The sequence below is a fragment of the Geotrypetes seraphini genome, chromosome 2 (assembly GCF_902459505.1).
Source record: "Geotrypetes seraphini chromosome 2, aGeoSer1.1, whole genome shotgun sequence".
NCBI lineage: Eukaryota > Metazoa > Chordata > Amphibia > Gymnophiona > Dermophiidae > Geotrypetes > Geotrypetes seraphini.
Genome location: NC_047085.1, coordinates 206,815,953 through 206,833,271, shown reverse-complemented (window position 1 = coordinate 206,833,271; position 17,319 = coordinate 206,815,953). Strand labels below are relative to the sequence as shown.

The 17,319-nt window shown below is 40.0% G+C and overlaps 1 protein-coding gene across 5 annotated transcripts in view; it reads right to left on the bottom strand.

Moving 5' to 3' along the window:
* LYRM4 (LYR motif containing 4) overlaps positions 1–16,365 on the bottom strand; it is a 238,583-nt gene extending 222,218 nt beyond the window's left edge. For 2 of the 5 annotated variants that reach the window (XM_033929669.1, XM_033929673.1), the window contains exons 1-2: positions 16,232–16,365; positions 11,243–11,384 (exon numbers count right to left, since the gene is read on the bottom strand). In XM_033929669.1, coding sequence (XP_033785560.1) covers positions 11,243–11,328 — 86 coding nt within the window. In that variant the 5' untranslated portion in view covers positions 11,329–11,384; positions 16,232–16,365. Of the gene's footprint in view, positions 1–11,242; positions 11,385–13,923; positions 14,002–14,187; positions 14,395–16,171 lie in introns of those variants that run through there. The other 3 variants (XM_033929670.1, XM_033929671.1, XM_033929672.1) reach the window with 3 other exon arrangements.
* Positions 16,366–17,319: the final 954 nt, after the last annotated feature.

Here is a 17,319-nt window from a genome sequence, read left to right as displayed (position 1 = left end):
TGTTGCAACATAGTTCACATTTGATTAGCTATGTCTGGAAGCTGGAAAAAAAATAATATATATATCTATATACTGGGTAAAAGGAGGGTTAGTAAAGACGACTCAAGACCAGACTTCACTCTGATGAAACAAGAATGGCACAGCAAGTACTGCTATGCCTATTTCTTTACATGTGGCATTATAAAATGGCTAGAAACTGTTCTCATTTGAAAATGGTAAGAAAAGCTATATTCAACATACCAAAGATAAAAGATAACATCTTTCAAAATTAATTTTGTATCCCCTATTAACAGAAAGCAAAATAAACCAACCCACCCTGATTCCATTGATTGCTGATCCACCTCAATGGCAGGACATATTTTGGACATGATTCTGATTCCTACTACTCAGAAAACTGCCTTTTCCTTAAGATCAATTAACCCTGTTCTGTGGTCAGACCACTCATTAATTACATTTTCCTATCAACATAAATCAAGTAAAATAAATTTTTTACCCCAGTCACATTATCGCGACTACAGTAAATTAGATGCCAAATCCATCTCCCTTTCAATTGAAAATAGAGGATTATTTCAACATTTTAATGGATGATCAGATTTCAGCTTGGAATGTTTCGTTAAATTTGCATCTAGATGAATTAGCACCTTTCACCTCTCGCACTCTCTTATCCTGTCGTGTTAGGAACACTTGGTACACAGCGGAACTTAAGACAATTACGATCTTTAGAAAGAGAATGGAGAAAAAATAAATCTCTTATTACATTAAATAAAGGAACAAGCAAACTTTTACAAACTAAAAATAAACCTGGCTAAGAAAAAATATAATTCAGATTGCATCTCAAAGTAAAAAATTCATCAGCATTGTACACTGTTAAGTCACTAACAACAACCAACCATAAAATCACAACGCTAGAAAACCTTCCTACAACTCAGGAACTTGCCACTTGTGTCACAGATAAAATCTGTACCATCAGAACCAAACTTCCTCAGAACTTATCCATCCATTCCTCTGCCGAACACATTAATCTGCCATTCTCCAAATGTTCCAATTTTTCACTCCCCACATTGAATGACATACACCGAATACTACAGTCCATGAACATTAAAGGATCAAGTTCAGATTTAATGCCTCCACCCATCTTAAAACAATATTTCTCAATTTTTGGATCTCACATACACAGACTTGTTACAAACAGCCTATTATCAGCAACATTGCCAAAAGCATGGAAAGAATCGACCATTCTGTGTCCCAAATTCATGTCTCCTTCCCTCCCATGGGTGTTGAGGAGTAGTGGCTCATGGCCAGTAGGGGGTGATGTTTATGGGACGGTAATGGAACAGTAATCAGAACGGTAATCAGAACATGATGATACAGTATTTTTGTGGAGTTTTTTCTACAACAGTGCCTGTTTGTGAAACACCTCTTTTGTTAATTGTTATTGGTTGTCAAACTGATATGTCACTGAGCCAAAAGTATATAATAGAGGGTCATGAGATCCTGAAGTGAGCTCGTTATCAGAAGGCCAGCATTTGGCAACTATAACGATCTCCCATTAGCGCAACTGTTAATGCAAGCAATTATGCTTTATTCTTTTGAATTTCATAATGGAAAAATAGAAACAATAACTCAATAAATCTTAATTATAATTTTTAAAACCTTGCGCTGGTGTCATTTTGCATGTTTTATTATTTTTCAAACCTTGAGCTTTCAAGAAGGCGTCGATGTCCCTTGCTTAGTGTTTACCTCCTCCTGGCTAGCTGCCTCCTCCCAGTCTAACTTCACAAAGCCAAGAGCAGCAGCTCCTGCACATAGCCTTCGGAAGGCTTCCTGGTCAGCCACGGGCCATGCGTATGATCCATGGCTGCAACTTTGTGACAAGAAGAATGGATGGGAGGAGGCAGCCGGCCAGTACAGGTAAACAACTGTGGGAGAGAGGGAGGCATTAATTTGGGACTCAGAACAGATGACAAGGGGCGCGTTGGGACACAGAAGGGAGGAGGAGGGTGGTATTGGGAGGAGGAACGTTGGTACAGGAAGGGATAAGCAATTTCGGACAAAGGAAGAAAGGAAGAAAGGAGGGATAATGAACTTGGGACACAGAATGGAGGGAGGGGCACATGAACTTGGGATATAGGATGGAAGAATGGAGGGAGTGAGGGAAAAATATGCTGAGGTGGAGAGGGAATAAAAAGGGAGAATTGTTGGGCATGGGTGTCTGAGTGAGAGGGAAAGAGATGGTACACATGGGGAAATGAAGAAAATGGTGAATTGTTGGGCATAGGGAGGGAGAGAGAAATATTGGACATGGTGGTGGGAGAAGCGTAAGGTACAGATGCATGGGGAAGAGAGATGAGAGGGAGAAATGTTGGATGTGGTAGTGGAGAGGGAACAGTGGGACGAATGAAGAACAAAAGTATAAACCTATTTTTTCTTTCTATTTAACCTACAGTACTTTATTTTGAGGACTGTTTCTTTAATGTTCTTATAGACTGTGTACTGTACAGGATCTGAGTTGCATACAAATTCAACTTAAGAACAGTTTAAAATAACTTATTCTTAACCTGGGGACTGCCTGTACTGCAATAAATATAAGTTCTCACTAGTGGTAGGAATAAGTTTGTAGCTAAGGAACAGTAAGGAATTTCCACTGCCAAATTACAATACAATATGTCCTTTGATTGGTATGTAAAGCCTTTAGAATAACTTGATAGTTCTAGATTGAGCTGGGCCACACATCCATTGTGATTATTTCTCTGACTATCTCTTTATTCTCTGATTAGCTCTTTATCCTGCTTACATGTATTTGATGACTTTTCATTGTGACTATTTCGCTGATTGTCCAGCTCTTCTTATTGTAAACCGCCTCGAACTACTATGGCTTTGGCGGTATATAAGAATAAAATTATTATTATTATTATTCTAATGGGCACTAGACTCTTAATCTGAATTCTCTGAGCCCAGTTATTTGTTCAGAACATGCTGGAAAGCTACAGTATGCTGAAATCGCCTTGAACCGCAAGGTAATGGCGGAATAGAAATCTCTAATATAATGTAATGTAATATTATTATTATTATGTTCTTGTATACCGCCATATCCAAAGAGTTCTAGGCGGTTCACATCAATTAAATTAGGATCCGATCTGAGCACGGATTTACAACATTTTATCGGAATTACAAACAACGAGGAAGGAAATGTTTGAGTTTTAGCAGGAATTTATCAGAGTTGGATTGGAAGGAAAGGGGGAGGGAGAAGAGAACCAAAGGTGGGGAGGGGGAGAGAAAGGGGTGGGGAGGGTGTTGGTTTATTGCGGGGGAATGAGGGTCAAGGGTCCTGTTCACGGAATAGGTATGTTTTGAGAAGTTTTCTGAAGTCGAGGTAGGTCGGGGCCTCGAGCATCATTTGGAAGCATGCCTTGGAATGGTCCATGCTTGTGTGCATAGGATAAAGTGTCTATTATGAGAACCTCCTAACATAGGCATGAAAAAAAATGAAAGGTAACCTGCAAATAGAAAACTGAAACCTGAGCCCATCTCCCTTTACTCCCTATTATAGATGGCTATTCAAAGTCAGGAATATAGGATTCTTTTTCTAGGCAGCATAAAGTCTAAAGCAAATTCTTAAGTCCTTTGATCTATTACTTAATTTTTGCTTTTGGATTCTATATCTTGAAAGCCTGGTATAAAATTATTTCAGCATGATTCTTGAGCTTGCTATCAGAGCCACTAGAAAAGCATCTGACACTTGCTTTGCCATCTCTCATGCCTGATCATTTTGATAGGTAGACCATTGTCCACAATCTCACTTCTAGAAAATTATTTTTACTTGTGATTTGACAGAAAAAAATGAATGGTTTTATCCATACTCCAAGGAAGGTAACAAAGTTATATCCTCCTTTCAGCAGCTGGCTGGCACAATGTCCTTTTTAATTGGCAGTTAGGAATGGACAGCAGTATAAAGCCATACAATTGCTTCCCTCCCCCCCTCCCCCCGGCACTTTACAGACAGCCACTTTAGCTCCACTGACATCTATCTAGACTTTGCTCTTCTAATGGAAAAGGAGAACTTATGTACTAAAAAATCAGAAGGATGAACAAAGAAACATAAGATACAGGAAAACAAACTTTACTTTTATATCACTAACTTTTAAAAAAAAAATTTTTTTGCAGGCTGTTAATTAGCAATCCTTTCTGTAAACCAACTCAAACATAAATCTCCAATTCTAGTAACAGCTTCACCCCCGCCACTCCAAACTTCAATTTTCAAGCCAATTTTTAGCACTTTCTTTAGAATTATTTTAGGATGCTTTCTCACTAAACAGCTGGAGAGAAAGAGGGAAGCTATACAATGTAGAATCCTTATAAATACATACTGCAGCTGTACAATAGATATGAAAATAGGGCTTTAAGGGTGAAAGTTATCAAGATGGGCTAAATGCCATTAAGATAGGTTATTTTATTCTAAGTCATGCATAAAATGGAACCTGTGATAAAATAGCACAACTTGTGGTAAAATAATTCATCTTAAAGATAGCCCTAAGGGCCTCTTTTACAAAGCTGCAGTAGCGATGCTGCCATGGTAAATGAACTGAAATCCATTCAATTCCTATGGGCTGTGGTGAATTTACCGCAGCAGCATTGCTACCGTGGCTTTGTAAAAGTGGTTCTGAATCAGGAGAGAAAGAAAGCATTAAAAGAAAATTATGATAAGAATGAGTGTTTCTGTATATCTATCTATCTATCTATTTTTCTTTTTATAGATCCCCGACACAGGTGTTCCACCGAAACATGCCTATGTTGGATTCTTCAATAAAGTTTGACTATCAGCTAATTCTAAAAGGCTCTTTTATGCTCTTTTTGCTCAGTTCCCTCTTAGATGTGCCAGAAAAATCACTTTATGCCTATTTTTTCATATTAACTAAACTTTTTCCCCCATTCTTTGTTTAAAAGAACAAAGCTTAGTAATTCCAGCCTGTGTTGAGAGGAGAGGGTTAAACATCCAGCTTTGTTGTCGCAAGAACTGACAGCCGCCATTCACAGAGTACGCAGGACCAGGCAGGAAGCGTAAAGCTTGCGCTCCTGCAGTATTCGCCACTCTGCAGCAACCAAGGAGTCAGCTGTCCTGCAAGAGCACGGAAAGCTCCTGGCGAAACCGCGCAGGACCACTGACATTTAAAAGAAGGTACCATGTTAGACCATACCTTCTTGACTCTGAGGGGAGCTGGGATTCCACGTTTCTTCTTTTGTTTTGACTTTCTTTGACAATATGTCAAGTGGAGCTGTCTCCCTTACCTTATCTTTCCTTTACCTTATCTTTCCTTTCTCTTACCTACTCTTGAGGTTTCGATTGCAGTGTGTTGAGTGTATGAATGTGTGTTTGCGTGTGAGTGGTGTGTCTGTTGCGTGCATGGGAGTTTGGTTGTCTTGAATCATTTGGGGATTCTGTTCAGATTTTTGATAAAATGACAGAGATACCGGTGCTGCCTGTACTGTATTGATTCATTCATAGGTCGAACCCATTCTGTTCCCCGTCTTTTTGTGGTTCTATCTCCTGCATAGGTCTTCCCATCATTGGTTACTGAGTTATTTGACTGTATATATTTCATCTCTTAGTGGGAACTCTGTGTCAGACTTGTTCCTTCGTTCTTCATGGCTGTGTATTTTTGTGCACTTACTACCTATGTATCCTTATGTTATTGTATTTTTATTTATTTGTACTGCACCCGGTTCTTCTTTGCCTCAATAAAAATGATATTACAAAAAGAAAAAAGAAGAAGGTATCGGGGGGCTGTGGGCTGTCTACCACAAGATGCCAGCATTTATAAAAAGGTACCGGGGGCTGCCTACCACCAGACGCACCAACGTGTAGAGAAGGAAAAACAAAACAAACAAAAAAATTCTGAACCCAATTTTTTTTTCTTGGGTTTTCCTCCTCTACATGTAGGTGTGTCTTATGGTCAGGTGCATTTTATAGCACGAAAAATATGGTGTATATATACATACATACTCTCACATATACAGTCACATGAAAAAAATTAGGACACCTTATGAAACATTCAGTTCTATCTTAAGATATGTTCACATATCGATGTCAAATCCTTTTTTTTTTTAAATTTATCTCTGGAAAAGAAAGTGATGTAATTGCAGGCAAACAATAAAAATGTTCCTTGATTTATTCATGAAACAAAAGATATCCACAAAAATGTGTATTCTGAGGAATAAATTAGGACACCCCACATATCCTCCCACTTAAAGTAGCTGAAATCACACACAGGTGTATCACATCAGGTGCACATGATTAGAACTTCATTACTCAGCATTTTGAAGGTTTGCCCTACTTAAACCTCAGACATTTATCCCCTTTTTTACTAATGTGCAGCGCAGGTTTTAGCACCGACAGCGGCGGTAACTGCTCTGATGCTCATAGACTTCCTATGAGCTTCAGAGTAGTTACCCCCGCTGCCGGTGCTAAAACCTGTGCTGCACATTAGTAAAGGGGGGGTTAGTTTGGTGTGCTTATGACTACTGCGATGAGAGTGAACACCATGCTGAGATCAAAAGAGCTGTTTGAGGACTTCAGAAAGAAGATTGTAGCAGCTTATAAGTCTGGTAAGGGATTTAAACACGATCTCAAAAAAATTTGACATTAGCCATTCCACGGTCCGGAAAATAGTGTACAAGTGCTAGAACAGATGCAGAATCCTGCTTGGCTGTCACATTCCACAAAAATACTAAAGTTACAGAAAAAAAAACCCCACGAGCAGAAAAGACTAGCTGTCTTGCTTGTAGGAAGACAACTAGAAGTCAGAGGGCAGTCCTGGAAACTGGCGAATGTTACGCCAATCTTCAAGAAAGGTTCAAGAGGAGATCTGGGAAACTAGAGACAAGTAAGTCTGACTTCAGTACCGGGAAAGATGGTAGAGGCACTGATAAAGGACCACATCATTGATCACCTTGATGGATACAATTTGATGAGGACCAGCCAGCATGGCTTCAGCAAAGGAAGATCTTGCTTGGCAAATTTACTGCACTTCTTCGAGGGAGTAAATAGGCAGATAGACAAGGGTGATCCGGTTGACATCGTATATCTAGATTTTCAGAAGGCGTTTGACAAGGTTCCCCATGAACGTCTACTTCGAAAAATTGCGAGCCATGGAATCGAGGGTGAAATACTCACGTGGATTAAAAACTGGTTGGTGGATAGGAAACAGAGAGATGGGTAAATGGACAATACTCGGACTGGAAAAGCGTCACGAGTGGTGTGCCACACGGTTCAGTGCTCTTCAACATATTTATAAACGACCTAGAAATTGGTACGACGAGTGAGGTGATTAAATTTGCGGACGATACAAAGTTATTCAGAGTAGTGAGGACACAGAAGGATTGCGAAGACCTATAACGAGACATAAACACACTCGAGGAATGGGCCGCGAAATGACAAATGAGGTTCAACATTGATAAGTGCAAGGTGATGCATGTCGGTAACAAAAATCATATGCACGAATACAGGATGTCCGATGCTATACTGGAGAGAGCCCCCAGGAAAGAGACTTAGGAGTACAACAAGTCAATGAAACCGTCCGCGCAATATGCGACGGCGAAAAGGGCAAACAGAATGCTATGAATGATTAAGAAGGGGATCACAAACAGATCTGAGAAGGTTATCATGCCGCTTTACAGGGCCATGGTACATCCCCACCTGGAATACTGCGTCCAACACTGGTCGCCGTACATGAAAAAGGACATAGTACTACTCAAAAGGGTCCAGAGAAGAGCGACAAAAATGGTTAAGGGACTGGAGGAGTTGCTGTACAATGAGAAGCTAGAGAAACTGGGCCTCTTCTCCCTTGAAAAGAGGAGATTGAGATGGGACATGATCGAAACATTCAGGATATTGAAGGGAATTGACTTAGTAGAGAAAGAGAGATTATTCACCCTCTCTAAGGTAGAGAGAACATGAGGGTACTCGCTAAAGTTGAAAGGGGATAGATTCCATACAAACATAAGGAAGTTCTTCTTCACCCAGAGAGCGGTAGAAATCTGGAATGCTCTTCCAGAGGCTGTTATAGGGGAAAGCACCCTTCAGGGATTCAAGAAAAGGTTAGATAAGTTCCTGCTGGACCAGAACATACGCAGGTAAGGCTAGACTATAGTAGGGCACTGGTCTTTGACATAAAGGCTGCCACATGAGCAGACTACTGGGCACGATGGACCACTGGTCTGACCCAGCAGCGGCAAATCTTATGTTCTATACTGCTACTAATGACTGGGGAGTCAATTTAGAAGGAAAGATCAAAAATATGTAAATGGAGTTTCCTACAAAAGATCTCATGAAATGGGATTGACTACCCACTTGTTAAGGAATAGAGTGGGACTGTACAAAAAATAAGGATTCTCTGTACCTATCCCAACCTTTCTTGAGTTTTATTTTTTCAGACATATAACAGCTATAACTTAGTCATGAAATACTGCAATTTACTGTAAGGCTACTACATAGTAATGTTCTGTTCAAGGATTTAACTATTGTGTGTTACTTTCTGTTCAGGTCCTGGTTACGTTGAAGGAGTGTGTGGCGCGGTGGTTGAAGCTACAGCCTCAGCACCCTGGGGTTGTGGGTTCAAACCCCGCGCTGCTCCTTGTGACCCTGGGCAAGTCACTTAATCCTCCATAGCCCCAGGTACGTTAGATAGATTGTGAGCCCACCAGGACAGATAGGGAAAATGCTTGAGTACCTGATTGTAAAACCGCTTAGAAACCTGGATAGGCGGTATATAAAATCCTAATAAAAAACATTAAAAAAAAAACATCCATAAAACATGAGATACTATTTGCTTCCTCTCTCAGGCTGTAACATGATGAGCACCCCTACTAAAATAGTTTTAATATAACATAACATTATACTTATAAACAGCGTTACCAAAAAGTTCTACGCAGTTTACAAAAGATTATAAACATTAAACATAATCGTATATTTGAATGAGTCAGCTAGTCGGAGGTATTTAGAGAAAAGATAGTTTTTTAGCTGTTTTCTAAAATGTCTGTAAGAAACAGCTGTAAAGCAACAATGATTGAAATTCTTTTTCATGAGAAGCTGCCTGAGATGCTAAAGAGTGATTTAAGAATTTCTTGCTTTTACAACCTTTTACAGAAGGGAAATTGAACATAGCATGAGTTTTTCTACTGCATTTGTGCATAGCTATGGAAAAACTATTAGCCAGATCGGTAGAGGCTGCACCATATAAAACCTTGTAACAAAAACAGCCCAACTTGAACAATACCCGAGCTTCCACAGGCAACCAATGCAATGCACAATAAAATAAATAACATAATCGTATTTCTACAATTCGTAAATCAATCTAACTACTGTGTTTTGTATCAATGATAATCTCAATAATTCCTTCTTAGTAATTGATAAATAAGCAATATTGCAATAGTCAAGGAGACTCAACAGTAATGACTGGACCAATAATTTAAATTTTCTACTGCATCTTGCTCTTGAGTATATTGATACAAGCTTACTCTAACATTATGCCATTGGAATGTTCTTTCTAGAAACATAAAATTATCAGGAACAAGAAGGGAAAACATGGAAGTGCTATTACAATTATATTTGTATGTTAGCAATAACGTTTCTCAGAACATTTTATTTAAACACTATTGTTTAAGCCTGTTACATTAACGGGTGCTAGAATATATGTCTGCCTGTCTTCCATTCTTTCTGTCTCTCTCCCTCCCGCTGTCTGCCTGTCTTTCTTTCTGTCTGTCTCTCTCCCTGGCTCCCTTTATGTCTGTCTGTCTTTCTGTCTCTCTTCCTGCCCCTGGGTCTTTCTTCCTTTCTTTCTGTCTGTCTCCTTCCCGCTGTCTATCTTTCTCCCTCCCTCACGCTGTCTGTCTTTCTTTCTGTCTCTCTCCCTGTCCCCTATGCAGCAGCATTTCCTTCCCCCCACACTTCCCTATGCAGCAGCTGCTGCAGCATTCCCTCCCCCTCCATTTCCCTATGCAGCAGCATTTCCCTTCCCCACCCCACTTCCCTGTGCAGCAGCAGCAGCAGCATTATCTCCCCTCCACTTCCCTGTGCAGCAGCAGCAACGGTATTTCCCTCCCCTCCACTTCCCTGTGCAGCAGCATTTCCCTCCCCCACCCCATTTCCCTGTGCAGCAGCAGCATTCCCTCCCCGTCCACTTCCCTGTGCAGCAGCAGCAGTATTTCCCTTCCCCTCCACTTCCCTGTGCAGCAGCAGCGGTACTTCCCTCCACCCCCCCACTTCCCTGTGCAGATGCAGCAGCATACCCCCACCCCCCTCCCCGTCCCTTCCCTTCCCAGCAGCTGGTTGTTTATGCCGGCTCCCTTAGTCCCTTGCCGGAGTTATTTTTAAGTTTAAAGCTGCCACGGTGGCTCCTCTCATGATCCCCGCCTGCATCAGAAGCCTTCCCTCTGACGTGACGTCAGAGAGGCTTTCGACGCAGGTGCAGCTGTGAGAGGAGTCGCCATGGCAGTTTTGAACTTAAAAATAACTTCGGTCAGGGACTGTAAGAGAGCCGGCCAGACCGCAGGCCGCAGAACAGTACCTGGGTGGCCATGAGTGTGGGGCCGTTCTATTAGACGGAGTGAGGGCGGAAGGGGGAGAGTCGCCTCTGTGAGTCTCTGCTTAAGGTGACTCTGCATACACAGAAGAAACCACCGTTGACTCCTTCTACTGTGCATGTGGGGCCCCGGTGCTACGGATCACAGATCACACAGGTAGGAGTGCGCACGTGCACTTAAGGTTTCATTATTAGTGATTTAACAGTTGCATAACCTGTGAGTTGGTTTCCAATGAGCAAACTGGCTATTCTAATAAGTATTTGCATTTTATTTCTAATTATTTTTTTCTTTAAAAACATTTAAATCCCATCCATCTCCAAATCTGAGCAGATTACAACATGAGAAATAAACAAAACACACATGAGAAGAATTAAAACAAAATCAGTCAATGCATAAGAAAATAAATAAAATTAAGTTTCAGTTTACGGCTTTTAACTATACTTCATTCATTGTATTTTACTACTGTTATGCTGTTGATAAAATTGAAAGTGTTATGTTGAATTATACTTGCTGTACACCTCCTTGTTTGAATCTCTTCATAAAGATGATAAATAAATAGAGCTATGCTGTATCTCCTTGCATCTGTTCATCACAGTAACAATAGCAAACAGTACAAGAAGGAACCAAGTGGACGCTTGGTAAACCCTTTACTATTATTTCTTACCTGTAATTGTATGAACTAAATTTCTTGCTTTCTCTCAACATTGTTCTGTAAAGACTCAATACATGTGCTCTGCTGGATGATGCCATATTGCAAATTGTTTGATCTTTTGTCAAAGTTCACATAAAAGTGTTTACAGTTAGGCCTGAATAGAAGTGGGAGACACAAATAAAATATTTTATAAATTTTTATTACAAAAGTTCTACCATTCTAAGCTGTACATCACCATTCAGAATAAAAAGATCTCTAGCTTCATTTTCCAAAATAATAAATAAGTGAGAGATTGGAGAAACTGGGCCTCTTCTCCCTTGAAAAGAGGAGACATGATCGAAACAGTCAAAATACTGAAGGGAATAAACTTAGCAGATAAAGACAGATTATTCACCCTCTCCAAGGTAGGGAGAACGAGAGGACACTCTCTGAAGTTAAAAGGGGATAGATTCCGTACAAACGTAAGGAAGTTCTTCTTCACCCAGAGAGTGGTGGAAAACTGGAACGCTCTTCCGGAGGCTGTTATAGGGGAAAACACCCTCCAGGGATTCAAGACAAAGTTAGACAAGTTAGGGCACTGGGCTTTGACCAGAGGGCTGCCACGTGAGCAGACTGCTGGGCATGATGGACCACTGGTCTGACCCAGCAGCGGCATTTCTTATGTTCTTATGTTCTGAGATGCAGTTCTAATCCCTTCCTTTTTTTCCCCCTTCAGGTATAAATATTCTCCAATCAAGCAAATTAAGGGCCCCTTTTACTATCAAGCTGCACTAGAGGTTTTTAGCAATAGGCTGGCGAGGTAAATGCTCCGACGCTCACAGAATTCCTATGAGCATCGGAGTACTTACTTTGCATGCCAACGTTAAAAACCTCTAGCACAGCTTCATAAAAGGTGGGGGAGGTATAAGCAAGTATCTATAATGCACACTTGGTTATAATAACATTAACGTAAAACCTATAGGAAACAAAAGTACACCATCCGCTGAACATTAATAGACATGAATAGATCTGCTCTGTGACAACCCTTAATATCCTTCTAGGTACATCTACTACCCTTTTAAGATTTCTAGCTGACTCATGGCTTTCCCCTCCTTCTGTCCTTCAGTATTTCATAAAAGGATCTCTCATAAGGTAGACCTCAAACATATTTTCACTGAATGTAGCAGTCAATCCAAAATCTTAGGAGCAAACAGCTTTAGCCTCTTTTGTTTCTCTTCCACCCCACACCCAAGGTTGCTCACAATTACATTTGTGTAAGGAGGTAGGGGAATGGCTTCAAGATCAGCAACAGCTCCTTTAGAAGCTAAGGGCTCCTTGCTAGCAAATGGTAGAACCCTCTACCATAGCTTTCTCGTCAAAGCCAGCGTAATTTACTAAGGTTCTTTTCCTATTCTGTGTCTGTGTATGAAATAAAAGCTTAGAGGTCCTTTTATCAAGCCACACTAGCGGGGTTAGCGCATTGGACATTTCATCACACGCTAACCCCCGCAGCAAGCAAAAAAACTAACGCCTAGTCAATAGAGGCATTAGTGACTAGCGCGGCAGGTGGTTTAACGCGCGGTATTACACGCATTAAACCCCTACCACGCCTTGATAAAAGGACCCCTTAGTGTTATTTGTCCCGTCAGGTTTCACTGCACATCACTACCAGAAAATCAGAAATCTGCCTTCCTAAAACATAGTTTCAGCTCTGACATACATCAACTTAATAGGAGCATTTGTCGCACGGCAGCCACTACTGCAGCTTTATAAAAAGGGAGAGTAAGATCATTTAGATATATTGGTCCATTTGGACCTAATTTCCACCAAGTTCTTTTCCCACTTCTTGTTCTTTATCCAAACTAAAAAGTTTCTCACTGAGGAGGATCATAAAACAAAAAATTCTGTTCTTTATAGGCAATCATACAATAGAAAATTAAGAAAAAAAGTTGTACTTATAGATAGCACTCGAGGTTTAAAATCCAACAATTGTTTCCTTATCTGTTGAGTATTTCTAGATACATCTGGAAAGACAAGGATCTTCTGTCCATAAAAAGGAATTTCTTTCTTAGGAAAATATTTTTAATGATCATTGTCTTTATCTCTTCAGAATCAAGTGACCAGAAGAGTAGCTCTTTGATCAATTAAATCTTGAGAAGTTGGAAGAATTATGTTAAATTCAATTAATCCACTTCTTTGCCATTCTGATTCTGTAATTTAGGTAAATACACATAGTAACAATTTTCAAATTTAATACTATCAACTTCTTCAATATTTAGCATTTCCTTTAGATATGTCCTGAGAAGAAACTCAGGAGCTAGTAATTTGTGATCTAGGGAAAATTCAAAAATCTTACATTTTTAACTTTCAACATATTTTCCAATTTATCTAATGATCTATCAACATATAAACTGTCTATCTTTAACTGTTAAACACTAGCTCCTTGAATTGTAGCCAACTGAGAAACTGTGTATGTCTTTTACCAAGTTCCTGAATTTCTCCATCAAATTGAGTCAATTTGGCAATAATTTGCTGAGTAAAATCACACAGCTGAGGGAGAGTGGATTTCAACCAACTCTCAGTTCAAGAAACAATTTTCCACACATCCACACTCTTCACTATTTCTAGTTGTGGTAGTTCTGAATATTTAACAGCAATGGACATCAGAATTGCTGAAAACTGTATAGAAATCTTCTCTTGGGAAATATATTTACCCTAGAAAACGGTGATTGGAGAACGCCCTTTCTCTTGGGGACTAAAGGAAGATATAAGTGGAGAGGGGGTAGGTCGACTCCCAGAACTCAGAGAAGGACCTGAGGACAAAGGAGATCTTGCAGTTGATAATTGATTTTACAAAGAAACATGTCTGTCCATCAGACCTTTCACACGGGAAGTACTCACTGCAGATGCACATTTAACTTTCCCTCTGCGTTTTCCCATCTATAATTAATTTAAAAAAACAAAAACATAAACAGTACCTTAACTAGAGATCTAAAGCTCCTGGCCTTTGTGGCTCCTAAGGAGCACCACATGCCCCTATAAGCATGCCCCCTTCAGGCACACTTCTATAGCCATGCACTGCAAACACAGCTGTTTAAATGTCCAAAGCAGCAGCACCCCTAATGACATCAGATGCTGCTATGATCACTCAGGACCTCCTCTCTCAAACTTCTCCAGCCTCAAGTGGATCAGGAAAGTCTCACTGATCTTAGGCAGAGCCACAAGCACACCCTTTTAAATGTTCAAAGCAGTGGTACCCCTGATGACATCAGATACTGCTACGATCTCCAGGGACCTTCTCTCTCAAACTTCTCCCCTCAAATGGATCAGGAAAGACACACTTCACTCAGGCAAAGCCACATGCACAGCTGTTTAAATGTCCAAAGCAATGGCACCCTGACGACCTGAGACCTCCTCTCTCAAACTTCTCCTGCTTCAACTGGACCAGAAAAATCTCTCTGCTCTCTTTCTATACATAATTCTTTCTGCAAATAGAATTATGTGCCAATGATTCTTTTGAGTTTGTGCTGCTTGTCATAAGCTATTATGTTGCTTTGACAGCAGTTGCTATTTGCTACCCTAGGCAACCACTTAGTTTGCCTAATGGTTGAGCTGGTAAAAAAAATTCTGGGGAGCACTCTGGAAGTCACAGCAGAAAAAAGTGAGAATGGATAAGTGTCAACCATAAGGATAAAATAAAAACTTCAAGTAATCTTGTAAGAGTATTTACAATATTACTTTGGGGGGGTTGGGGGGAGGGTTTAATCTTATGGTTGGTTGACACTTATCCATTTCCACTTTTTTCTTCTGTGATTTTAATTTTGTGGGTTTTTGGTTCCAGTTTTTGCTTTGTTTAGAGCACTGGGAGCTGGGGTTGCCATATGACTCCAAAAAAAGAGGACAGATTGATATAACCAAGTTTTACTTCCATTGAAAGCAATGGAAGTAAAACCCGGATGTCTCAATCCATCTTCCTTTTTCTGGAGCCATATGGCAACCCTACTGGGGGCCCATACTCATGCTCCTTCAAAAGAAAAATGAACTTAATGCCACACCTGGGACACAGTCTTTAGAAAATATATTTATGTTTAATCTCTGGTTTTACTCACTAATATCTTCCTATAAATAGGCTGATGCTGAACCAAGAAATTCAATAACATGAAGTTAAACTAGAGACTTTGGATCTCAAGTGCCTGCAGTTATTTAGCCAATTGAGCAAGTCTTAGCTCATAACTTAGCTCGGGTGTAGTTTTCTACCCAGTCACCTAGAAACAGTCTGTTTCTAGATGGCCGGGTAGAAAACTACACCCGAGCTAAGTACTATTATGATAATAACAGAAATTTAAGATAAGGATAAAAATGAGTTAATAAAAATGAATTAGAAAAAGAATCACATAAAGTAAAAGTTTTTATATAAAATAAATTAAATATCACAAAAGAGACTAATGGACCGATGATAGCCTGCAAAGTTATGAGCCAAGACTTGCTCTATTGTCTAAATAACTGCAGGCACTTGAGATCCAAAGTCTCTAGTTTAACTTCATGTAATTGAATTTCTTGGTTCAACATCAGCCTATTTATAGGAAGATATTAATTAGTTTCACTTGTATAAAGAAGGTATTATTATAATCTCTGGTTTTAGCCATGCTACTGTTTTTTTATTTAATAAGAACAGATTTTTATTTTTCTGCTAAAAAAAAACAACAGCTTTCTCCGTAAACAACTTGAAATGCCAATTCATTAAACTGCTTATGGCTACACAAGCGACCAGAAGATGCAAAATCTTCCAAACGCTATAGAAACAACAGATTTCCAAAACGCTAGCCTTTAAAATGTGAAGTCTTACACTAGCATTCATAATTCAACTTTTAAATAGCAGAACATAAAAACCTGCACTCATGTGAGCTGAGGGCATGCATCACTTAACGCCAGAAAGATAAAAGGTCAAAAACCAATATTCACATGTGCAAAATCTGTTGATCTTTACTGCTCAAGAAATTTCTCCCACAGCACTTTTCATACCTTTTTCGAATTTATTTTGGGCAGAGCAGATGTGTGTGCAATCACGCTTTAAGAACAACACAGTAACATGTACTCTTCCGTCGGCAACTGATGACGTTACTAAAGCTAGTCTACTCCACTATCACCTGATCCTCTCCCTTCCCCGTCATGTGATCCATAATAATAATAAGCTGCTCACTAGGGAAAGTAGCAAAAGCGGGAAAATATGATGAGCAGGGAGAGTTCTTATAATTTTTGGAGCAGTATGTTTTTTTTTAAGCATTTATATCACGCACTGTCTAGAAATCTATATGATTGCGTGAATAAATATGTTGCTTGAATCCAGCTTAATTGGCTGTGGTACTGTTGTAACACTTTACGTTTACCACTTCGTGTAATATTTTGGAAACCTGTCAAACTAATTTAGGTTTCTTGAAACCGAATGTACTACAGTTTGCTTTCCTAATCCTCGAAGAACAGATAAAAATAGTATTTCATGTTCAGAACCTTTGGAGGTGCATCGCCTCTGTAATTAAACCGAGGAAAACTAGGGATAGAACGTATAAGACCAGTCTTTAGTGGCGATAGCAATCCTTTCTGCTTCAAGCAGAGTGCCAGTTCAGGTCGCTGATGGTGTTACAGCGTGATGTGATGACTTTAAGGAGAAAGCATGCTGTAACATATTTCTGATAGAGCGGTGTCCCGCAAACCTTTTAACGCTGCGGCACATTAAACTCAAATCAAATCGGTTCCAGTTTCGCTTTTTTCTGCTTTCCTGTCTTCTGCATTCCTTCCTCTCTCTCCTCCACCCCCATGTGCAACATGTCTCCCTCTCTCTCATTCCTTCCCTTGCTGCAAAGAGAGTGGGAAAAGAGAGGGGGGGGGGTGTCCAGAGCACATCTCTACTAACCCTTCTACTGACAAGTTAAACATTTCTCCATCTTTCATCCCCTGGCATGTATAGCATCTTTTGCCCCTCCCCACAAGCCCCATGCCCAATATTTTTCCTTCTATCAACTGTCTCCAACACCATGCTGCATCTCTTCCTTCCCTCTACCAGTCTTCTCTCTTGAATCCTTTTCCATCTATCCCACACTTCCCTCTCCACT